Source organism: Panicum virgatum, chromosome 2K (genome assembly GCF_016808335.1).
Source record: "Panicum virgatum strain AP13 chromosome 2K, P.virgatum_v5, whole genome shotgun sequence".
NCBI lineage: Eukaryota > Viridiplantae > Streptophyta > Magnoliopsida > Poales > Poaceae > Panicum > Panicum virgatum.
The window spans coordinates 44993416-45014150 of NC_053137.1; the positions used below are offsets into that span (position 1 = coordinate 44993416).

The 20735-nt window shown below is 43.9% G+C and overlaps 1 protein-coding gene across 5 annotated transcripts; it reads right to left on the reverse strand.

The window, feature by feature from the left end:
* Window positions 1-15346: 15346 nt before the first annotated feature.
* On the reverse strand, window positions 15347-18855 carry LOC120695655. Of its 5 annotated transcripts, none has more exons than XR_005683771.1 (5): window positions 18658-18855; window positions 18435-18556; window positions 17554-17762; window positions 16453-16554; window positions 15347-16186 (listed from the first exon to the last, which is right to left on the reverse strand). XR_005683771.1 is itself a non-coding variant. In XM_039978869.1 (5 exons), the coding sequence occupies exons 1-5, from the start codon at window positions 18739-18741 to the stop codon at window positions 16178-16180; spliced, it is 552 nt and encodes a 183-aa protein (XP_039834803.1). In that variant the 5' UTR covers window positions 18742-18855; the 3' UTR covers window positions 15347-16177. The 5 variants fall into 5 exon arrangements, 2 of the variants coding, with proteins under 2 accessions (XP_039834803.1, XP_039834802.1); XM_039978869.1 differs by having other exon boundaries at window positions 18409-18556; XR_005683770.1 differs by having other exon boundaries at window positions 16453-17762.
* Between the last annotated feature and the right edge of the window lie 1880 nt (window positions 18856-20735).

The window sequence follows — 20735 nt, forward strand, 5'->3', positions numbered from 1 at the left end:
CCACCGAGTCCTAGCACCGCACGCGCCGCCTGCCGCACCTTGGCGCGCACGCCAAGGTCGCCGCTCCGCCCTATATAAAGGCGCCCAAGAACCCTCCCTTGGCCCCATCGACTTGCAGCGCCGCCTCCGCTCGCTCAAACCCTAGCCGCCGCCATTATTGAGCTGAAGCTCTGCGCCACTGCCGTGCCATCGCGTTCCGTCCAAATCCCGCATCCCCGAAGCTTCACGTCTAGGTAAAGCTCGTCGCCGGCCCTCTTTCCCCTCCCCTTCTCGCTCCTGCGCGCGTGCCCGCGCTCGCCGGCTCTGCTCCGTCGCCGCTCGCCACAGAGCCGCCTCACCGCCGCCGATCCGATGTGTAGAGGCCGCATTCGCGTTCCTGGCATCGCGCGCTACCTCCTCGTGCAAAACCCGCGTTGAACCGAGCCAGATTATCGCGAAACGCCGGCGAGCCCCCGCCGCGGTCTGCTCGCCGTCGGCGCCCACGCCGCCGCTCCGTTCGCCCCAAGCGACCCCAGCCGTCCGATCCGCGCGCAACGGTTTAGATTAGATCGGATCCCCGGTTTGATCCCAGCCGTTAGAACCAGATCCGACGCTCCTAAACCCTAGATACCGGTTCGCCTGTTCTCTTTGCAAAAGAGTCCTTCCGTTTTCACAAAATAAACCCGCAGTCCAGCCACGTTCAAAAGAAATTACGTTTAGGTTCTTTCTTTTACGTTTTAAACCCTGAGCTTTTCCAAAATAGAACCCGCCGTCCTTAGCCTGTAGTTTTTCAAGCTAGCCCCTGAAGTTTAGGTTTAATTATGTTTAGACCCCTAGTTTCTTTGATGCTAGCCCCTGGAAGTTCAAAACTCTCACAAACAAGTCCCTGGTGCACTGTTTTAGCCATATCTTTCACGTTTTAACTCTGTTTTCATCGATTCTCGCGCTCACGTGATCCTTGCAACGTGTGCGATAGCTTTATGACCTTGTTATCCTCTGTGAGCACAGTTTTCTGTGTCTTGCAAATCTTTTCTGCTAGCTCTTAACTCTATAGTTAATCGCGACTAGATCCCTGAAGCATCGTTTAGTCTATAGAATCGCCGTTTTAGTTCCGTTTTTCACGTTTCTTGCGCTCTCGTAATCGTAGTAGCGAGCCCTATCCTTTAGTGCGTTCTTTTAAAGCTTTTATCTTGTTTGGTGTATTGTTCTTAGATGTACTTGTTGTTTGCTTTGTATGTTTGCTCGATGATTGCTCCGAGTAGAAGGATCGTCGTTCGAAGATTGAAGATCAAGAGTTCCAAGTGAGCAAAAGCTGAAGAGCGGTAAGAGTAGCTTTTCATTGGAGAAAGGCAAGTGACCCTAACCATCTTTCTGTCTATGCTTATTTACAAGAGTATTATGATGATTTAATTGGAACATAGAGAACCACCCAAGAAAACCGTACAACCACAATACTACATGGCTCTGGTCTTGGCTGATTAATTAGAGACTCTAGCTTGTGACAGTCTTACTGAAAGGGCAAGAGGGGATGCATCGATGGGGTATACCTCGGTCCTTTTGGGGCAATTGGTATTGTTTAATGGTCCTTTGGCAAGGTATCACCTCATTAGGACAGTGTTATGACTACTTTGACTTGAAAGCTTAGCGGATTGTCATATGTTAGGGAATCTTTGTAAAGGCCTCGTAGCGTCCCTATACAATCACACCTCGGAAGTGTGGTATTGTGCCTAGCTAGCACATTGCGTGGTTGGGTTCAAAGTTCTTCGGAACTTTTACGCGAATTGTGGTGAAAGTGTACAACCTCTGCAGAGTGTAAAAATAATATATCAGCCGTGCTCACGGTCAAGAGCGGCTTGGACCCTCACATGATTAATAAACTTAAAGATGGATATAAATCACATTCTGGTTATTTCTTGTGGCCTTGCTGAGTACCAACCATAAGTGTACTCACCCTTGCTTACTGCTGCTCAGAAGGAGAAAGTTGTGGTGAAGTCTTTTGAAGATGTTGCTGAGTTCTAGGCGTACGCAACCCCCAGTCGATTGCCTATGAAGTTTGAAGCATTCATTTCCAGGATAAGCTGTATAACTCTGATAGTCTTTTAATTATTTTAGTTTCTCTTTTTCATGTGACTGTTACTGATTATTCACTTATAATGTCTCTATATGTATGAAACTTGATCCTGGCATACATATAGTTATGCATTCGGTTTTGTTCTTAAAACCGGGTGTGACACAAGTGGTATCAGAGCTGTATCGACTGTAGGACGTAAGCCTAGTTAGCAATGGTCATTTTCTAAGGTTTCATTGATATAAAATCTATTCCTGCTTATTCCTTGAATCTATTCCGGCTTATTCCTTACCACCTCCATTGAAATTCCTCCTACTTGACCATTTTGTTTTCTAAGTCTTTCTTGATAACTTACTTTTTCTTCCTTGATCCCTTCTCATCTACACCTTATTGTTGTGCAAATGCTAGATCCTCAATCCGTGTCTATTTATTTATTTTCCTGATCACTTCTTAATTTTGATCATACTTGATGTATGATTTTTCCAAATTTCATCCAGCTCACCTTCTTTTGATATGCTGGTGAAATTGCTCCTTGAATTTCTTTTAACTTACCTTTTTGGACCTATCTCCCCTTTGCTTTATTCACAATGTGCTCAGTGTCTCTCCTTTCTTTCCAAGTAAATGCCGATTTGGATTCATCCCTTAACTTTTGATTCCAAAGTATCTCTTTGGATTCAAAAATAATTAGATTATCCGTGCCACGTATCCTAATGCCTGTCCAAGTCATCTGACGAATGGCGCTACTAGTTCATCATGAGGAGTCAAGTCGAAGCAATTGGAAACTGTACCACCCGCTAACATTTCTGCTCATGTTGGACGAAGAATTCATAGCACCACCAAAGAATCAGGCCTAAGCGAGGTTATGACACTCTCACTACCACTACAATCACGAAGGTGGAGTCAACGCTGGACACACTGAAGGAGGCACATGTCATCCATGACAAAACTGGAAGATATAATCAAGCTTAGGAGCACCCCTTCTAACTCTATTAACAATGTTTAGCATCGTTTTGACTATGTTGACTGGTGGAATTCGGTGTTTGCATGATGATGCTTGTCTTTATGACCTTGTTCGATTCGCTTCTTTGTAATGATTGTTGGTGTATTGTGGGTCTTCTACCTACAATGACATCGGTTGCCTAGATGGTTTCTTATGTACCTCCCACCTCCTTGTTATCTTCTATCTTTCTATCTAATCCTTTAAAGGATGTCAAGAAAGAAGTTCATGGCAACACTGACAGCAATAGTAGAATCCTTCAAGCGTCTACAATGATCGACAAATGAAAGAAGCTGCAGACAAGAATGCACTCTTTTCCCTTTCTGTTACCCCCATGTCTTTCCCCCCTCCACCTTGATTTATTTAAGTTGCGACCACCAAGAGTTGGTGAAAAGGAGGATGATGATCAACCCAAGAACCGAAGCTCCAATAGCCATACACTCGGTCAGACGTCATCAGTTGATCCCCTTGCCAATACAAATGATCAGGATACCTCTGCCAAATGAGAATGTCGTCAGTCTCCAATTCTCATGCCACCACGAGTCGCCAAGATACTAAACCAAGAAAATCATGTTTCTACAACGCAGTGGCTGCCTGAGGATGTATGAAAAGATCTGAACTTTATGGTTGGCTTATCTTTGTCACTTTACTTGAAGGTTATGAGATGTGTCTGTGGACTTGAGAAGTGATACCATATACTCAAGCAAGAAGAAGCAACTAAGCTCTATTCAAATCAATTTATCAAGGTACGAAGGATGTTCTTCGAAAGATGTGTCAATAAAGCTGTGGAAAGAATGGAAGTTAAAGGAGGAATTAGATTGAGTATCGACGAAGTGTTTTGTGTGAGTTATCAGGAATTAAGAAGAATACATTGCAAGAAGGAATAACTGAGAAGAAAATTAATGTGTGTCGGATGCTACCCACCTAAACCTTTGTCTCTTGCTAGCTTTGTGAATCTCGGGACGGGATTCCTTTTAAGGGGGTAGTTCTGTCACAACCTAAAAATTTTGGATTTCAGGATGTGATTAAAATTAAAAATAAAACAACAATTTTCCCATAATTTTAAAATTTCCCAACATTTATTTTTCTCCACAGAGAATTTCGTAAAAATAAATAATGATGGGTTGTTTTTATAAAATTTAGCGAAAATGTTTTGTTGTTGTGCATCCATGCTGCCTTGCATTTGTTTTATTGTTTGTGGTTCAATTTTGAATTCAAATCTTTGAGTTTGAATTTGAATTGAATTTGTTTGTTTGGTTTTGAGAAAAGAAAAAGGAAAATGTTTTCAGCCCAGCAATCTTAGCCCGGCCCAGCTTTTCTTTTTTTTCCCCTTCTCTCCCACATGGCCCGCGTAGCAGCCCAAGCTCGCCCCTCGCGCACGGCCCAGCTCCCTCCGCCAGCCCACTCGCGCTCTCCTCCATCTGTCAGGGTCGCCTTCTACCTCCGGCCGACACCCCGTCTCTGCGTCTGGGCCACGCTGCGCCGTGCCGCTGTCCCGTGGCCCTCCCTCACCGCTTGGCCCGCACGCCTAGGTACTCAGCGTTCCCTCCCCGCACGCGCGTTGGTCTGGACCCACACCCCTGCACGTACCCGAGCCGGTCTCGAGCTCGAGTCCGACCGAGGCTCGACCACCGAGTCCTAGCGCCGCACGCGCCGCCTGCCGCACCTAGGCGTGCACGCCAAGGTGGCTGCTCCGCCCTATATAAAGGCGCCCAAGACCCATCCCTTGGCCCCATCGACTTCCAGTGCCGCCTCCGCTCGCTCAAACCCTAGCCGCCGCCATTGTTGAGCTGAAGCTCTGCACCACTGCCGTGCCATCGCGTTCCATCCAAATCCCGCATCCCCGAAGTTTCGCGTCTAGGTAAAGCTCGTTGCCGGCCCTCTTTCCCCTCCCCTTCTCGCTCCTGCGCGCGCGCCCGCGCTCGCCGGCTATGCTCCGTCGCCGCTCGCCACAGAGCCGCCTCGCCGCCGCCGATCCGATGTGTAGAGGCCGCATTCGCGTTCCTGGCATCGCGCGCTACCTCCTCGTGCAAAACCCGCGTTGAACCGAGCCAGAATCGCGTCATCGCGAAACGCCGGCGAGCCCCCGCCACGGTCTGCTCGCCGCCGGCGCCCACGCCGCCGCTCCGTTCGCCCCAAGCGACCCCAGCCGTCCGATCCGCGCGCAACAGTTTAGATTAGATCGGATCCCCGGTTTGATCCCAGCCGTTAGATTCAGATCCGACGCTCCTAAACCCTAGATACTGGTTCGCCTGTTCTCTTTGCAAAAGAGTCCTTCCGTTTTCACAAAATAAACCCGCAGTCCAGCCACGTTCAAAAGAAATTACATTTAGGTTCTTTCTTTTAAGTTTTAAACCCTGAGCTTTTCTAAAATAGAACCCACCATCCTTATCCTGTAGTTTTTCAAGCTAGCCCCTGAAGTTTAGGTTTAATTATGTTTAGACCCCTAGTTTCTTTGATGCTAGCCCCTGGAAGTTCAAAACTCTCACAAACAAGTCCCTGGTGCACTGTTTTAGCCATATCTTTCACGTTTTAACTCCGTTTTCATCGATTCTCGCGCTCACATGATCCTTGCAACATGTGCGGTAGCTTTATGACCTTGTTATCCTCTGTGAGCACAGTTTTCTTTGTCTTGCAAATTTTTCCGCTAGCTCTTAACTTTATAGTTAATCGCGACTAGATCCCTGAAGCACCGTTTAGTCTATAGAATCGCCGTTTTAGTTCCGTTTTTCGTGGTTCTTGCGCTCTCGTAACCGTAGTAGTGAGCCCTATCCTTTAGTGCGTTCTTTTAAAGCTTTTATCTTGTTTGGTGTATTGTTCTTAGATGTACTTGTTATTTGTTTTGTATGTTTGCTCGATGATTGCTCCGAGTAGAAGGATCGCCGTTCGAAGATTGAAGATCAAGAGTTCCAAGTGAGCAAAAACTGAAGAGTAGTAAGAGTAGCTTTTCGTTGGAGAAAGACAAGTGACCCTAACCATCTTTCTGTCTATGCTTATTTACAAGAGTATTATGATGATTTAATTGGAACATGGAGAACCACCCAAGAAAACCGTACAACCACAATACTACATGACTCTGGTCTTGGCTGATTAATTAGAGACTCTAGCTTGTGACAGCCTTACTGAAAGGGCAAGAGGGGATGCATCGATGGGGTATAGCTCGGTCCTTTTGGGGCAATTGGTATTGTTTAATAGTCCTTTGGCAAGGTACCACCTCATTAGGATAGTGTTATGACCACTTTGACTTGAAACCTTAGCAGATTGTCATATGTTAAGGAATCTTTGTAAAGGCCTCGTAGCGTCCCTATACAATCACACCTCGGAAGTGTGGTATTGTGCCTAGCTAGCACATTGCGTGGTTGGGTTCAAAGTTCTTCGGAACTTTTACGCGAATTGTGGTGAAAGTGTAGAACCTCTGCAGAGTGTAAAACTGATATATCAGCCGTGCTCACGGTCAAGAGCGGCTTGGACCCTCACATGATTAATAATCTTAAAGATAGATATAAATCACATTCTGGTTATTTCTTGTGGCCTTGCAGAGTACCAACCATAAGTGTACTCACCCTTGCTTACTGCTGCTCAGAAGTAGAAAGTTGTAGTGAAGTCTTTTGAAGATGTTGCTGAGTTCTAGGCGTACGCAACCCCCAGTCGATTGCCTGTGAAGTTTGAAGCCTTCGTTTCCAGGATAAGCTGTATAACTCTGATAGTCTTTTAATTGTTTTAGTTTTTCTTTTTCGTGATACTGTTACTGATTATTCACTTATAATGTTTCTATATGTATGAAACTTGATCCTGGCATACATATAGTTATGCATTCGGTTTTGTTCTCAAAATCAGGTGTGACAGGCGGGCAGAATACGCTTTGATGGGGGTCGGTGACACGACGGACGGCGGCGGTGAAGATATTCATCCTGGCGCAATTGGTGGGTCCTGATGACGTGAGGAAGAATGACGGCGGCGCAACGCTCATCCCAATGTTGAATCTGCTATCGCCGTATCACCCATGAATTACGAAACTTAAGGTCGTCCTCGAACGCCCAATAGTGATTAAGTTCCCCTTCATCTTTCCCTTTTTTTTCCTTCCTTTGGAGATGGCAGCGCAGCTGGATGGGGCGGCGGTGACGCGGCGAGGCGGAGCGGAGCAGACCTGAGCTCAGGCGGAGGCGGGAGGCTCACCGGGGGTGAGCTTCGTGCGCGGCTGGGCCGGGCGACGGCGGGGTTCCAGGGGAGCAAACTGTGCGCGCGGCGCTGCAGCGGCGTGCAGCAAGGTGGTCGCAGCGGAGCGATGCGACTGGGCGTCGCGCGGCGAGGTGCTAGCGGCAGAGCAACACAACTGGGCGGCGCGTCTCTTTTTTTTAATTTTTGGATGCAAACGGTTTTACAAAACTTTTTCCCCAAACATTTTTTATTTTGATGGAAACAAAAATTTTCTACCCGAACTTTTTTTGGTTTTGGGTGCAAAAGTTTTTTCTTCAATTTTTTTCTCAAATTTTTCTCTTTCAATTTTTTTCTCATCAACATTTTTCTAGTTAAATTTCTCCTAGTTTTTATCAGAAAATGACAAGAAAATTACTTGCGATCGTTTTGAATAGTTTTATTTCTAAATTTCTTCAATATTTTTTTATATTTATCTGCAAGTATTTGTATTCGAACAAATTGGGTTAACAAAGAGAATGGAAAGACCGAGTGAGTGCAGGTGAGGGCGTTAATTGGCATGGGGAGATCGCTTGTCCGAATTCGACCGGAAGGAGCCTTGCTAACGAGTGGCCGTAATTTAGCTGGCCCCAATGCTCATAGTGTGCCGCATTTACGAATGGTTGCACCAGTGCGACCAGCCCTAGTTCACTGATGTATTTAGAGCAAGTATTATAAGTGGTGAAGAACCGAGGATACGGGAGAGAGAAAGCAGAAGAGAAGAAAGCGGGCGACTCGCTACATATCGGCAAAAAGCAGACGGATAGCCTCTCACCACCATTTCTTAGACTCCCACTGGTTCACATTGCACAAAGAACATTAAAGACGGGATCCATCACCACCACCTCACACGACTAGACTGACATGGTCTTTCTTATCGCCGGCAGCAGGCCGAACCGTAAGCTTTGCTCTTACATGATTCCTGAACCGCCAATGCATCGGCCCTTGAGATTCTGGAATCTGGAGTCTGTATTGGCCAACCCGGCCCAGGCACGCCGCATCAATCCGTCACGCCCTCTCACCCCTTGGATAGGAGCTAGTGGTTCGACATGAAGGCGGGCAACTGTGCCGAATGCAGAGGACATCGACAACACGGTCAATAGTATGAGACCAGTCATCGGAAGGCTATTGCTGCCTGCGCGGAGGGGGCGGGGGAGCCTTGGAGCTATTAGGAGTCACACAATGTGACCAGCAGTTAAAGGTATGACACAATCATATTTTCCAAAACTTTATATCCAAATCAAAATCCGACTGCACCACCGTATCCCTTGTAATAAAATCTTCAAAATAAAATCACACTTAGATGAATTTTTATGTGAAATATTTTTGAACGCGGAACAATTTTTTTAAATTGGACAATTGTTCCAGCAATATAAAAAAAATATTCTGCCTTGTACGATGGTTTGACGGTGACTTATAATATTTCCGGAATACCTAATATCTCCGGAAGGCCCTAGGTTTCCCCGCAAATGTCAGGAGTCACAAGTCTGACTGACAGTCAAATAATCACACAAAGTCCAATAATTATTTTTTTTATTTCAGAACAATTTTTTTGTTGCTGGAATAATTTTTATTATTCATGCAATAAATAAAATTGTTTCAAAATAAAATTGACTGGTTTACATATGTGAGTTTGTTTGTTGGGCCGATTTAGGCCCAAAACAAGGACTCTGGAGTGGGGGAGTTGTGTGACAGATGGGCTGGGGGTAACGCGGATTACCCCCACCCCTCGATTTCCCGGGGGCTGCTGGGGGTCACGCGAGTGACCCAGCAGACTTGTCACCCACTCCAGATTTTATGTTATTAGGCCTAAACTGCCCAACAAACTGACCTATAGTTAAATTTATTTTATAACAAATTTATTTTGTTCCGGAATAATTTTTAATTGTTCTAGCAATACAAAATATTTGTTTGGGAGCAAAAGTAATTTTGTTTCGGAACAAAAAAAATAGTTATTGGACCTTGTGCGATGGTTTGACTGCTAGTAGACCGAGCGACATTTGCCGGTTTCCCTGCCTTTTGGCTCAAAAAAAGTCCTGGCTTTTGGCTAAGAAATGTCCATGGGCCCGACTCGGTCCAGCGCCGGATGGCCCGGGTGAGGCAATTCAACCCAAGACGAGGTTGCGGCGGCTTCTCCAACCGACATCGTCTTCTCTTACGTCAAGCAATATTCAACCCAAGATGAGGACCCTGTCTCTCCAAACGACGAGGATGGATTTTTCCAGTTTGCTATTCTTGCGATTTTGGTTGTGATTCGTGTGAATTTTTCTATGTTTCCTGCAATTTTTAAATAAAGCGGTTAGTTGGTTAAGATCAAAAATTGAATCGAACAGATTGAACCTAAAATGCTTATTCTTTATAATTCTTGAGAACCTATCGATCTTCAATTTTTTATAACTGAATTTTGAAAAAGAAACAAGGAACCAAACCAATCGATTTTGGTCAATCAAATGCCCACCTCGATCGATCGCCCAAGGTTTAGAGGATTGTTGGAGTCGGAAGGTGTAGGCCTAAGGTTTAGAGGATTGTTGCCTTTAGGTACACTTTCAATTCGTTTAAAAATTTGTACTGCTTCTCTAATAAGATCATATTTAAAAAAGTTAAAAAAAAGTTGGAGGTGCATCTAAATGCCGCCAATTTGCATGCTAGGAAGGCATGTGGTTACACTAGCAACCGATGGAGATGGTTGCAGGCTGGTGGACGCAAGTGAGCATAAATCATGGCTAATTACTCCACCATGCTAATTTCTAGAAGATACTTCCTTCTTATTATAAATAAAATCATTTCGGACATCGACATGATTTTCAAAAATAACTTTAATCACTAATATTTACTTAAAAATTTATAAAATATAGTCAACATATAATTTTACCAAACTATATTTCAAGATGAATCTATTCATATGGCTTTTATATTTTCAAACTCAACCAAAAATAATTTATTTATAGTTAAAGTTTAAAATATTTGATTCAATACAAACCCAAAATGACTTCCTTTACAATATGGAGGGAGTATGTGCAGTAGCACCTCCCTGGACATGAAAGGTAAAAAGTAAGGTAAAAAAGCTTTCTCAACAAGGTAGGTGATGTCCCGTAACCGCAGAGAACTACTTTCGGGAGGCGTGAAAAAGGGCGGAGCATAGGATCCACTCTTCAGTAATTCTTTTAATGACTTCATAGAGCATGACTAACAATTTACTAATTTAGCCATTTGGTTAGTTTACAGCAATGCAATCTCACATAAAGCCAATCTGACAACCCACCCATATAATACCGGGGACGGTAATGATGTATAGCACTTCATCAATACATAATTCACACGTGTTAAAATTTGCTCTTAGCCGGGTGTAAGTTTGCTGCCTAATTTTTCTTTTCTCTTCTCTTATCAATCTAACGTGGCAACCCCTACAGCATGATTATTGTCAACTTATTATGTAGTTGCTGTCAACAGGCATATATTTTTTTCTTCTCCCTTTTCCTCCACGTCCGAGAAAGTAGTTATACGTAGGGTAAATCCGCATCAGAACCGTACCTATATTGATGCTTACGACCCTCCGCGCATGCGTGCTCGATCGTGCAGGGTGCAGCTATCTCAAAGGCGCACAGGAGATTGAAATGAGTACTACTGTTCAGACTGCAATCCATGCTGCGGCGGCCTGCGGATGGGGATGCAGCCATGCAGGAATGCAGGATGCTCACCTTATCTCCTACAGCTAGCCTGCAGTCTACACTCTCTGCTGCTGTCTCTACACTGCACCATCAGTCCATCACCACCCATCTCTCTCCACACTTTTTGCGAGATTCTCTCTCTCTGACTGAAAGTTTCTCGGGCTCTGTGTTTACTTCCCAAAAAAATTTCTTCAGTCGAGGCCGTATTTGGTTGAGGCTGAAAAAAATTTTGCGAAAACTTTTTGGTTCTTTGACTACTAATTTAGAGTATTAAATGAAATCTAATTACAAAACCACCTCCACAATCCCCGTGTAAATCGCGAGACGAATCTAATGAGGCCTTTGACCGCATGATCAGAGGATGGTACTGTAGTATCACTGTAGCAAATCATCAATTAATTACCGTCATTAGATTCATCTCAAAAAGTTACATCCGTCCCTGAAAAATTTTTGCAAATAGACTACATTTAGTACTCCATGCAGACGTTTGTCTTTTTGTGTAAACTTGATTTGACAGCTATCCAAACGCGGGCCGAATATTCGAACATCATTGAAAGCAGTTTAAAAAATAACTGATTATATGGTTTAACTGATTAGTACGAGATGAATTTTTTAAATATAATTAGTCTATGATTAGATATTATTTGTCAAATAACAACAAAATATACTACAATACTAAAATCAACAACTTTTCACCAACTACCAGTGGTCATGCAAAGAAATAGACAGAGAATAGTACTATACAGCACCGCGCGCGCAGTATCAGGTTACAAATGTATGATGACTGATGAGTAGCACGGTCCACATCGCTACTATAGGGCGCATTATATTGGTTAATCGCCGGCTCATCATGGGGGAGGCCGGAAGTGATTCCCGCATGATAGCTACTGCACATTAAACAAAACTGCTTCTGTGCATGCGCCATTGCATAGCCTGGTAAAGGAGGGATCGGAGTGGCGTGATGAGCTTTCGCCTTGATCCCTTCCTAGCAAGGTCGTAGCTCGTCATCCATTGATCGATGCGTCGCCGGCCAGGACGTGCCTCCGAATCTCCTTTACGAAAAGGCGAGGTTCTTTGCGGTGCCCATTTGCATGCATATGAGCATGGTAATCCCGGAACTGCATTTTTTTTAAGAGAGCTAGCTTAGTTATTTTAAGTTCCGTAGCCACCTTATAAATTACTACCCACACACTATAATTGTACCAAAGATCAAGAAGCGTCTACACCTGAAGCTTAGGCCAGTCTCAACAGGATTTTTATGAGTAAATAACATTGTCACATCAGCAATTTTGCTGACTTGAAATCCAGCCGGCACAATTATCAAGTTCTCAATCTTGATAACTGTGCAAGAAACTGTGTGATGAGATTAGCCTCATAACAAGTATTATAACAGGATGCAAGCACCAAGCAGACTGAATGCTAAGGTGAAGCATAAGACAGTAGAGAGAGAGGAGAAGCTGGCTATAAGGCCAATCCCAATGGAAGGTTTCATATTGATGTTTCCAAGATAGCCACATAAACAAAAAGACTATGAAACCATGGTTAAAACTACCTCTCCCAATGCATAATTTCATGTTGTGGTTTCCTAAGGTCTATGTTGCATTTAATTTCAAGACTCATAGAGTGTTGGTATTTGTGTAGAGAGAGTTTCATCTAGATGAAACTAGTTTCTTCTCTTTCTTCTTAAATTTTATGCCATGTCATCATATAATCCTACATGGTATGCTAATTAATGTGCATGAAACTCCTATGAAACTCCCATTGGGAGTGGCCTAAATTTACAGCCGCCTTCGACACAAGAAAAAAAAACTTTATGAGAAAGACAAGTGGACTATATATTAATGGTAAATAAGTGCACTGAGTAATAAATTGCAAAGAGTCTTACAGCTAGCAGCCAGTTGTATTATTCACCTTGCTGTTAAGAGCAAAATCTTTCATCTGCGTTAGATATTCAACCAAGTATCTATATATGTTGTGCGCGCAATCAATTGCTTAGTCGAAAAAAAAATGCAAAAAAAAGGACACATGTCACCACAAAGTCAAGTCCGCCGGCCCGTTTTCAATGGGAATATATACAAACACATGCCGTTTCTAGCCATTGAACCCACCGACTTTCAGCTCGCACACCATCTCCTTGCCATTCTATCTATACTCCATTATTGCTAAAGCAAAGGTGAGATTTTTGTTTCTTTTGATTCTTAATATCTATGTTTTGATTAACTATACGATGTATAAATAATAGTAAATTAAAAATCAACTAGAATATTATATACTTGTTAAAAGACCTACAATTTTCATATAAAGTTTATCTTCATCTGAGTTAGTAGAAACATATATAAAATTATGAAGTAAAATGAGATTTAAATGAAAATGGACAAAAAAGAGCCATACCAGCCCACCTCAGAGGCTATTTCTATAAGCTCTTGTTATGTGTCAGTCCAGGTGCCTATTATAAGAGCCGGCTCTTGTTATGATGAGCGCTTTTCTAGTTAAGAAATGTGGTTATTTCAGTATTGCACAGACCCTCCATCATAAATGGCTTGTTTGGTAGAGCTACAACTGATTCTAATTCTTTATATGGGAGTTGATTCTCCGAAAGAAGTGATTCTGTGGCTGAAAGTGATTCCCTTTAACTCTCTAGTATAAACTTTTAAAATTAGGATGGAGAATCACTTCACATAATCAGGAGAAGTTACTTTTTTCTGCTCCTAGCCTTTGAGTTCATTTCACATAATCACTTCTCAGGATCACTTTACAGAATCAGCAGAGAATCACTTCTCTTTGAAAAAAAAATATTTAGCGGAACTCCTGCTGAATTTAGTTGAGAACCAGTTCTGGGAGCTTTGTCAAATGCACCTGAAATTGCACACTCCCTCCATCCTAGAAAGATATTATTCTTATAGAAAATTTAAGAGACATTACTAATTGTGAGAAATAATCTTATTACCTCTTATTAATTAGAGCAGTTGTAATTAAAAACCACGATTCTCTATATTCTCAATAAATACATATGCGTTGGAACTAAAAAATAGCATCCATTAAGAATTTGATAGCTTATATATATATATGTATATAGAACAAGACTAATCCCTACCCTAGATATAGAATACTTAATCCATACCCGAGCCACACTCGAGCGCGAGCCGAGCGCCCCTCCGCGCGCCCCTCTCGGCCGCCCGCCTCTGTTTTTTTTTCTTTTACACATGAGCTTGCAGCCGGTTTCCTCCCATCTAGCGCGCATGTATCGCGAGCAGTTGAGGAGCTGCGCTGGCAGTGACTCTGCGATCTCGTTTTCCTTGCCGGTGTCTGCAATCCGCTCGTGTGGAGTCTGCGATCTCGTTTTCTGATTCGCTCGAGACCTCGCGAGGCCATCCCCGATCCGGTGATCCCCATAGAGGCCGCTGGCGAGGCCGTCCCTGGAGTCTGCACGCACGTATCGCTGGTGGAAATTGTTCGCCGGAGTCTGCCGCCGCACCACCCTCCCGCACCGCACGACGATTCGCGAGGCCATCCCTGATCCCTGTCAAGGCCGCTAGCGAGAACTTGCCTGGAGCCTGCGATCTTGTCGAAGCCGGGCCGCTCGAGACCTCGCGATCGCGAGGCCGTCCCTGGATTCCGTTACCGAACAACCCGACGACGTGCTAGCGGTAAAACATCAGGTTGCCTGATGCATGGAGCTACAATTAATGCGCACGTATCCTTCTCATTGCTTCATTGTTTCTAATATAATCGCTGGTGGAAAATTGAAAGAGACGTCCAGCCCGGTCGAGTACCATCAAGGTTTGGTCTTCTGTCTTCATGTCCCTCGCCGGAGTCTGCTGTCACTCGCCGGAGACCTGCAATGCCCGCCCCCAGAGACAGGGAAGCCGCACTATGAACGAGGCCGGTGGCAGTAGTAAAGTGCTATGAATTATATTCTGTATGCCAACTTGTAGCATGGGATTACGAGGCCGGTGACAGTAGTAAAGTGCTATGAATTATATTCTGTATGCCAACTTGTAGCATGGGATTCGAATAAACGACGAATCAACCAGAATTAGCTGAGTATGTCGATGGTGGAGGGTTGTTGTTGGATGCTATGAATTGGCTTGACCTCTTCACTGAATTAAATTTGTAGTTTGTGTTTGGAAAATTGATGAAAAACTCCACTGTTTGAATTGGCTGTCATTCGAGAATAGTAATTACCAAGTGACCTGAGTGCCAGTATCGAGTAAATTGTGATGAGAAACTAGGAGCATGCTGCTCATTACAAAATATGGTTTACTCACTAAATCCAGGATTAAGAACAAAAATTCAGGTATGGTTTGAATTGGTTGCTGAATTTGGTGGAGCATCACATAGAGCTGAACCTGACAACCACGATGTCACCTTGACCGGTATGGTTAAGCATACATCAGGACATGGAATTATTAATTTATAGTGGCAAAATGATAAAACATGGGGAACCATAAAACATACTCGAGATTTTATTGATTACTCATGGAAATGTTACAATCAAGAGCAATCAGCTGCTTTTTTTTAGCACAATCAGCTGCTTAGTACAGGCAGGATAACAGCCTCACCACACAGCACTGTGGTTCAGACACTTCGCCATTTGTGCAAGATCATCAGCTACTGAATTCCTATCTCTTTACATGATTCAACTCAAAACCTGGCAATCTACTAGTCGCATGAGAAGCCTCCTGAATGATGGAGAGACATACAGGCTTCAAGACCTTCACCTCCTTCAAATATTGGACGGCAACCGTGCAGTCTGGTTCCATAACTGGCTCCTGGAACCATTCAGCAGCCAGGCCAATGCCCTCTTTACATGCCAAAGCTTCCATCTCCTCGGCATTTGAAACGTCGAACATTGTTTGCCATGCTGTTAGCTTGACACTGACCAGAAGGTCACGGATGACAATTCTGATTTCTGCTTCCCCAGATGCCTCTGAAATTGAACCGTCAACATTAATTTTGAGCCATAGAGCTTACAATTCCACGATCATGGTTGGCATTGCCAGATAGTTATCTAGTCCATGAGATGAATGATACAAAACAGAGTACACTTTTTTTGCACATATCTGAACATGTGCATATCTTGGATGAAAAAAACATCACATATCCCTCCGCCAACAAGTCGATGACAAGGTAGCTCCCTCCCTCACTCAAAAGGATCAGGAATTTACTACCTTCCTCCCTCAATCGACAACTCGATGCACAAATCAAATTCCAAGGCTTAACTTTCATGTAGGAGTCCAGGTTGCAGGATCGAGGGAGAGGGGAAACAGCCTATGGCATCTGAAATGAGCATTCCAGATATCAGCATGACAGCAGAGATAATTCACTTAAACTAATCCCATGCTATGCATTCTGTCAATAATTGCCTAAGATTGAGTCAGTTTTGAGCAATCATATTTCTGAAAATGAGCACTGATTATACTGTAAAAGTAAATTAAGCTGAAACATCATTTGGTAGCATCGAAGACTGTTAAATATTGCTTATGGTGCCTACTTTTATTACATTCATGAGGATATATAAAAGCAAGGGAGATGACAGGTAACACCTCAGCACCGGAGGCATCAGTGAGGAATTCATTCAGGTTATGGAAGATGATGCCCAGTGTGAGCTGATCATTGGCATACCGGCTGGTGGTACATTCGAATGTCTGTGACATGAAAAGAAAATGGCAATACTGTCAATGAAAAGATAGTTCAATGGTGCTAAGGCTGAAATACAAAGTTACTTCGACCAGAACTCCTTTAAGAGTCTATATGGTGAAATTGCAACTACTAAAAAGCATTCTTTAATTCAGGTGGTAAATAATACTCAACCCAACCATAGACACCAAAAAATTCACATGATACATTATGCAATGGTACCCACGGCCAACAAAGGTAGTCTGTGAACAAAAAGAGATGTGAACATATATTGAAAATTGTGGATATTGTACATGGTGGCAACATATATTGAAAAAATTCACATGATACATTATGCAATGGTACATGGTGGCAACATATATTGAAAATTGTGGAAATGCTAATCAGTATATATGTACATAATACATATTCACAGAAAAATCAGATTTCAGGCGCCAAGTTGCAGTATTTTTGTTAACTAAAAAATGATCTATGATTACCAAACATGAAAGCAATTATCAATTAATCCTACACATTATCTACTATATCTAAAATCGAAATAATATTTTGCGAAAATAAACGCCCCTAACATCGAAGTTTTAGCTAGTGCGAAAGCTGTTTATGATAGAGAACTAAAAGGACACAATCTCAACCCATAATGCAGCAAGAATCAAACATCTATTTCCATCACCACAACATGAAAAACAAGGTATCAGACAGCTCAACTATGGCACACATCAACAAAAAAAAATAATGCATTTTCATGTTAGAATCCATCACATCTTGCTTTTATCTTATGCTGGTGCCCCATCTCCCAGCAGCGCCATGGAATTGATCGAGAATATAACACTAAGCTAAGCAACAATAAAACAAAGTCACATAACACCTAATTTAGCTCAACCATGTATGCGTGCATACTGACTACTGAGTGCATCCGCTATAAATAAATAAGCAGTATCAATCCTGCAGCACACAAGCACATTCAGACAATGCTAGCAGAGCAACAAACAAAAAGCACAGAGAAGTACAATGGAACGATGAAGCAGTAGAGCACAAATCTGGCTGAAATGGTGAGGACGCAAAGAAATCATGTAGCTAGCAGTGACTCCAGGGCTCCATGTGTTGGCGAAGCACACACCCGCAACATAACTGCAGCAGTGCACAAGGACATCTAGTAGGCGCTCATCGCCGGCGACCCAACTGTCCAGCTCATCAGTAACTACAAGAAGGTCTTGAGCTGGAAAAAAGGAGAAATTTTTCACAAGTGCAATTGAAGGGAGATCAAATCGATCCAATGAAGATAAACAAAATCCTCCTGCGACATAGAGATGTCACTACAAATTTCAACCTTTAAAAAGGAGGAAATAAAGAGAATCATGAATCGCATAAAAGCATCAGGATCCTTCCTCTAACATTGACAATGACAATATCTGGTCTGGGTGATGAGCACGAAATCAACTAGCTAACGGTCTTTTTACGAGTGTTGATCAACTTTTCATATATCTGCCTGAAAGATCTTTGGCAAAATCTTTGAGTATTTTCTAAACTTGTGTTCTTTACTGGTTTCCTCGTGGAGGCCACTAGTTCATCCAGATTCACTGAAGAACCACCTAACAAGTAGAGAAGATCTCTGAAGCTCTCTACTGCCTAATTGCATTCTAACTGTTCTAAACCTCAAGAAACAACGAAGAGGGGTAGAAGAGGGCATGATAGCATGTCAACAATAGTGCAAATGATAGTTTCAGATAGTGTCTACCATTTTTCCCAAAGCTATAACATCAATTCAGGCTACAGAGCTATGGTAGGATGAAGGAGCTAGCATCACAATTAGGTAGAAGAAATTATTCGAGAAGTTGAAAAGAAAATCAGGAACCGATCGATGCCTGGCCAGCTCTGCCCCCGCACGAACCTTCTCCCTGCGTGCCCCTTGAAGCCTCGGGAGCTCTTCCTCCAAGCCACACAGAGAGGTTGCTTTGCGTTGCCTTCCCTTCGCTCCTTCTGCAGCATGGGTAGATGGCGATGCAGTGCCTCCTGGGCGTCAAGGAGAGGATCATGAATACGAGCGTGATGACGGCGGCGACCAGCAAAAGATGACAAAATGGAAGGGGATCTTAAGCCGGCGGGGGATTCACCTGATATCGGAAGGCAGGCCGGAGGAGGATCGACGACGATGGGAGGACAGATCGATCTCGACTCTTGCGGAACGGTGGCGTCATCTTCAATGCAGGGGCAGGGCACACAGGGGAACGAGAGGAACGGCGGACGGATCGCGAAGTTGGGGCGGGAGGAACAGCGACCGGTGCGGGGTGTGCGGAGGTGGTTGGGGTGGGGGTGGGGGTGGGGTGGGGAACGTGGGAGAAAACCGGGAGGCAGAAAAACCACTGCGGCCGAGCCAGGCCCGACGCGACGGGGAGGCTGACCGGGTCGGGTATGGAATAGTTTATTCCATACCCAAGGTACTAAATAGACCTACTATATATATATTCATGGTGTTTAGTATTGCTTTAGTTTCCCCGCAAAAAGATATTGCTTTAGTTGGATAGATCTCACTAGGAGCAAAAAGAATACCTTTTGTAGGATAAAATTTGAATGTTAAACGAGCATTTAATTATTTTGAAATGGAAAGAATACTGTGTTTTGATGGAGATTGTGGAGGTGCCTATCTGAACTTCGACAAGTTCTTTTTCTATTGTGAATGTCTGATGTTTCTGCTATGCACACAAGGCACATCAACTGCATCGCATTTCTCCCATCGATCCTTTTCCTCGGGCAGAATAATCGGACCCGCCGACCGCGACACGGGAATAAAGCCAGCCAAGCCCGAGGCCGAGATACCCCGCCCGGTCCGGGGATCGAAAACAACACGACACATGCGCCGTGCCTTCTGGATCAGGACTCAGTACGTGCTGTCATATACGTTCGCCGGAAAAGGCAAGAAAAGGATATCGAAAATCTATCGGATCGATGGCCAGCGGCTGCTTTTGCCTCGTGGATTCGGATGCTGCGCGGGCCCCTGGAATCTACGTGTTCGCTCCTGATAGGTCACTGACGTCAGGATGGCCGTCTCCAGCGCCGGTGATCCTCTGCGGCCAGCAATGGACGGACGCCGCAAGGTCAGTGGTGCTGTGGTGGTGAGCCTCTGACTGAGCGCGCGGTGGCTGTTGCAACGCGTGTTGCTGTCACATCCAAATTACGTCCGGTACTCCGAACCTCTCACGATCTCATGAACTGATGAACAGATCACGAAAGAAATAAAGCCCCGTTTAGTTCCCGTACTGCAGGACCTAGCAGCTGGCTGAACGCCTGAACAGGCAGCTAGGCCTTTGTGTGAAGTGCGAACACAAACGGCAGAGTTGCCACCAGTCCGGCAACGGCAGAGAAGCTGGCGAAAGGGGACTTGTCCGGACACCACATTACACCTTGTCTGCGGATTTGGCAGCACATATTATACGCCTCGAACCTTAATTTTGATTCTAAGAGGGTTTGGTTGCCAAAAGTCTCTAGACTAATTTTAGTCTCGAGACTTAAAAACTTTACTCCCTAACTATTTGGTTTCAGGGACTAAAAGAGATTAGAGATCATTAAATAAGTTATAAAGAATCATATTACCCAGAATCTGCATGCATCCAAGAGGTGGTGACCGGGAGTCGGGGTGGAATTGTAGACCTCTTGTAGGCTTTTAGTCCCAAAAAACTTCTCAAGAGGGACTTCTAATTTTTAGCCCCAACTTGCACTCTAAGTCCCTAAAAATTTCTCTAATTTGGTTCTTTAGTGATTAAAGTGTTGTGACTTTTGTATAAGTCCCGTGAACCAAACGCCTCCTAAATCATCCAACTAATCATTAACTTTGATTTCTCTCAACTCACAGTGCCACATCATCAACTAGAGTTCCATCGCCCATCATCTACTTCACCTGACACCAAGTTCCTCTTCCGCTCCACCTGACATGGAGTCTCTCAGCTACTCCCTTTGACGCAAAGGCCAATAGGAGGCCAACAGGCATCAGCTAGCGTCTTCTATTCCTCATGTCCAATCACTTTATCTATATGATGTCTATTTAGAATAAATATGGATGAAGGACCGAGTTCATCAGCCATCCACATGATACATTCAACATAATTTTTTTAAAAAAAACTTGATGTCTCTAAAAATTCCGCAGCAACACGCAGCTATTCAACTAGTATCTACCTATTTATAAGGAGAGGGCTAT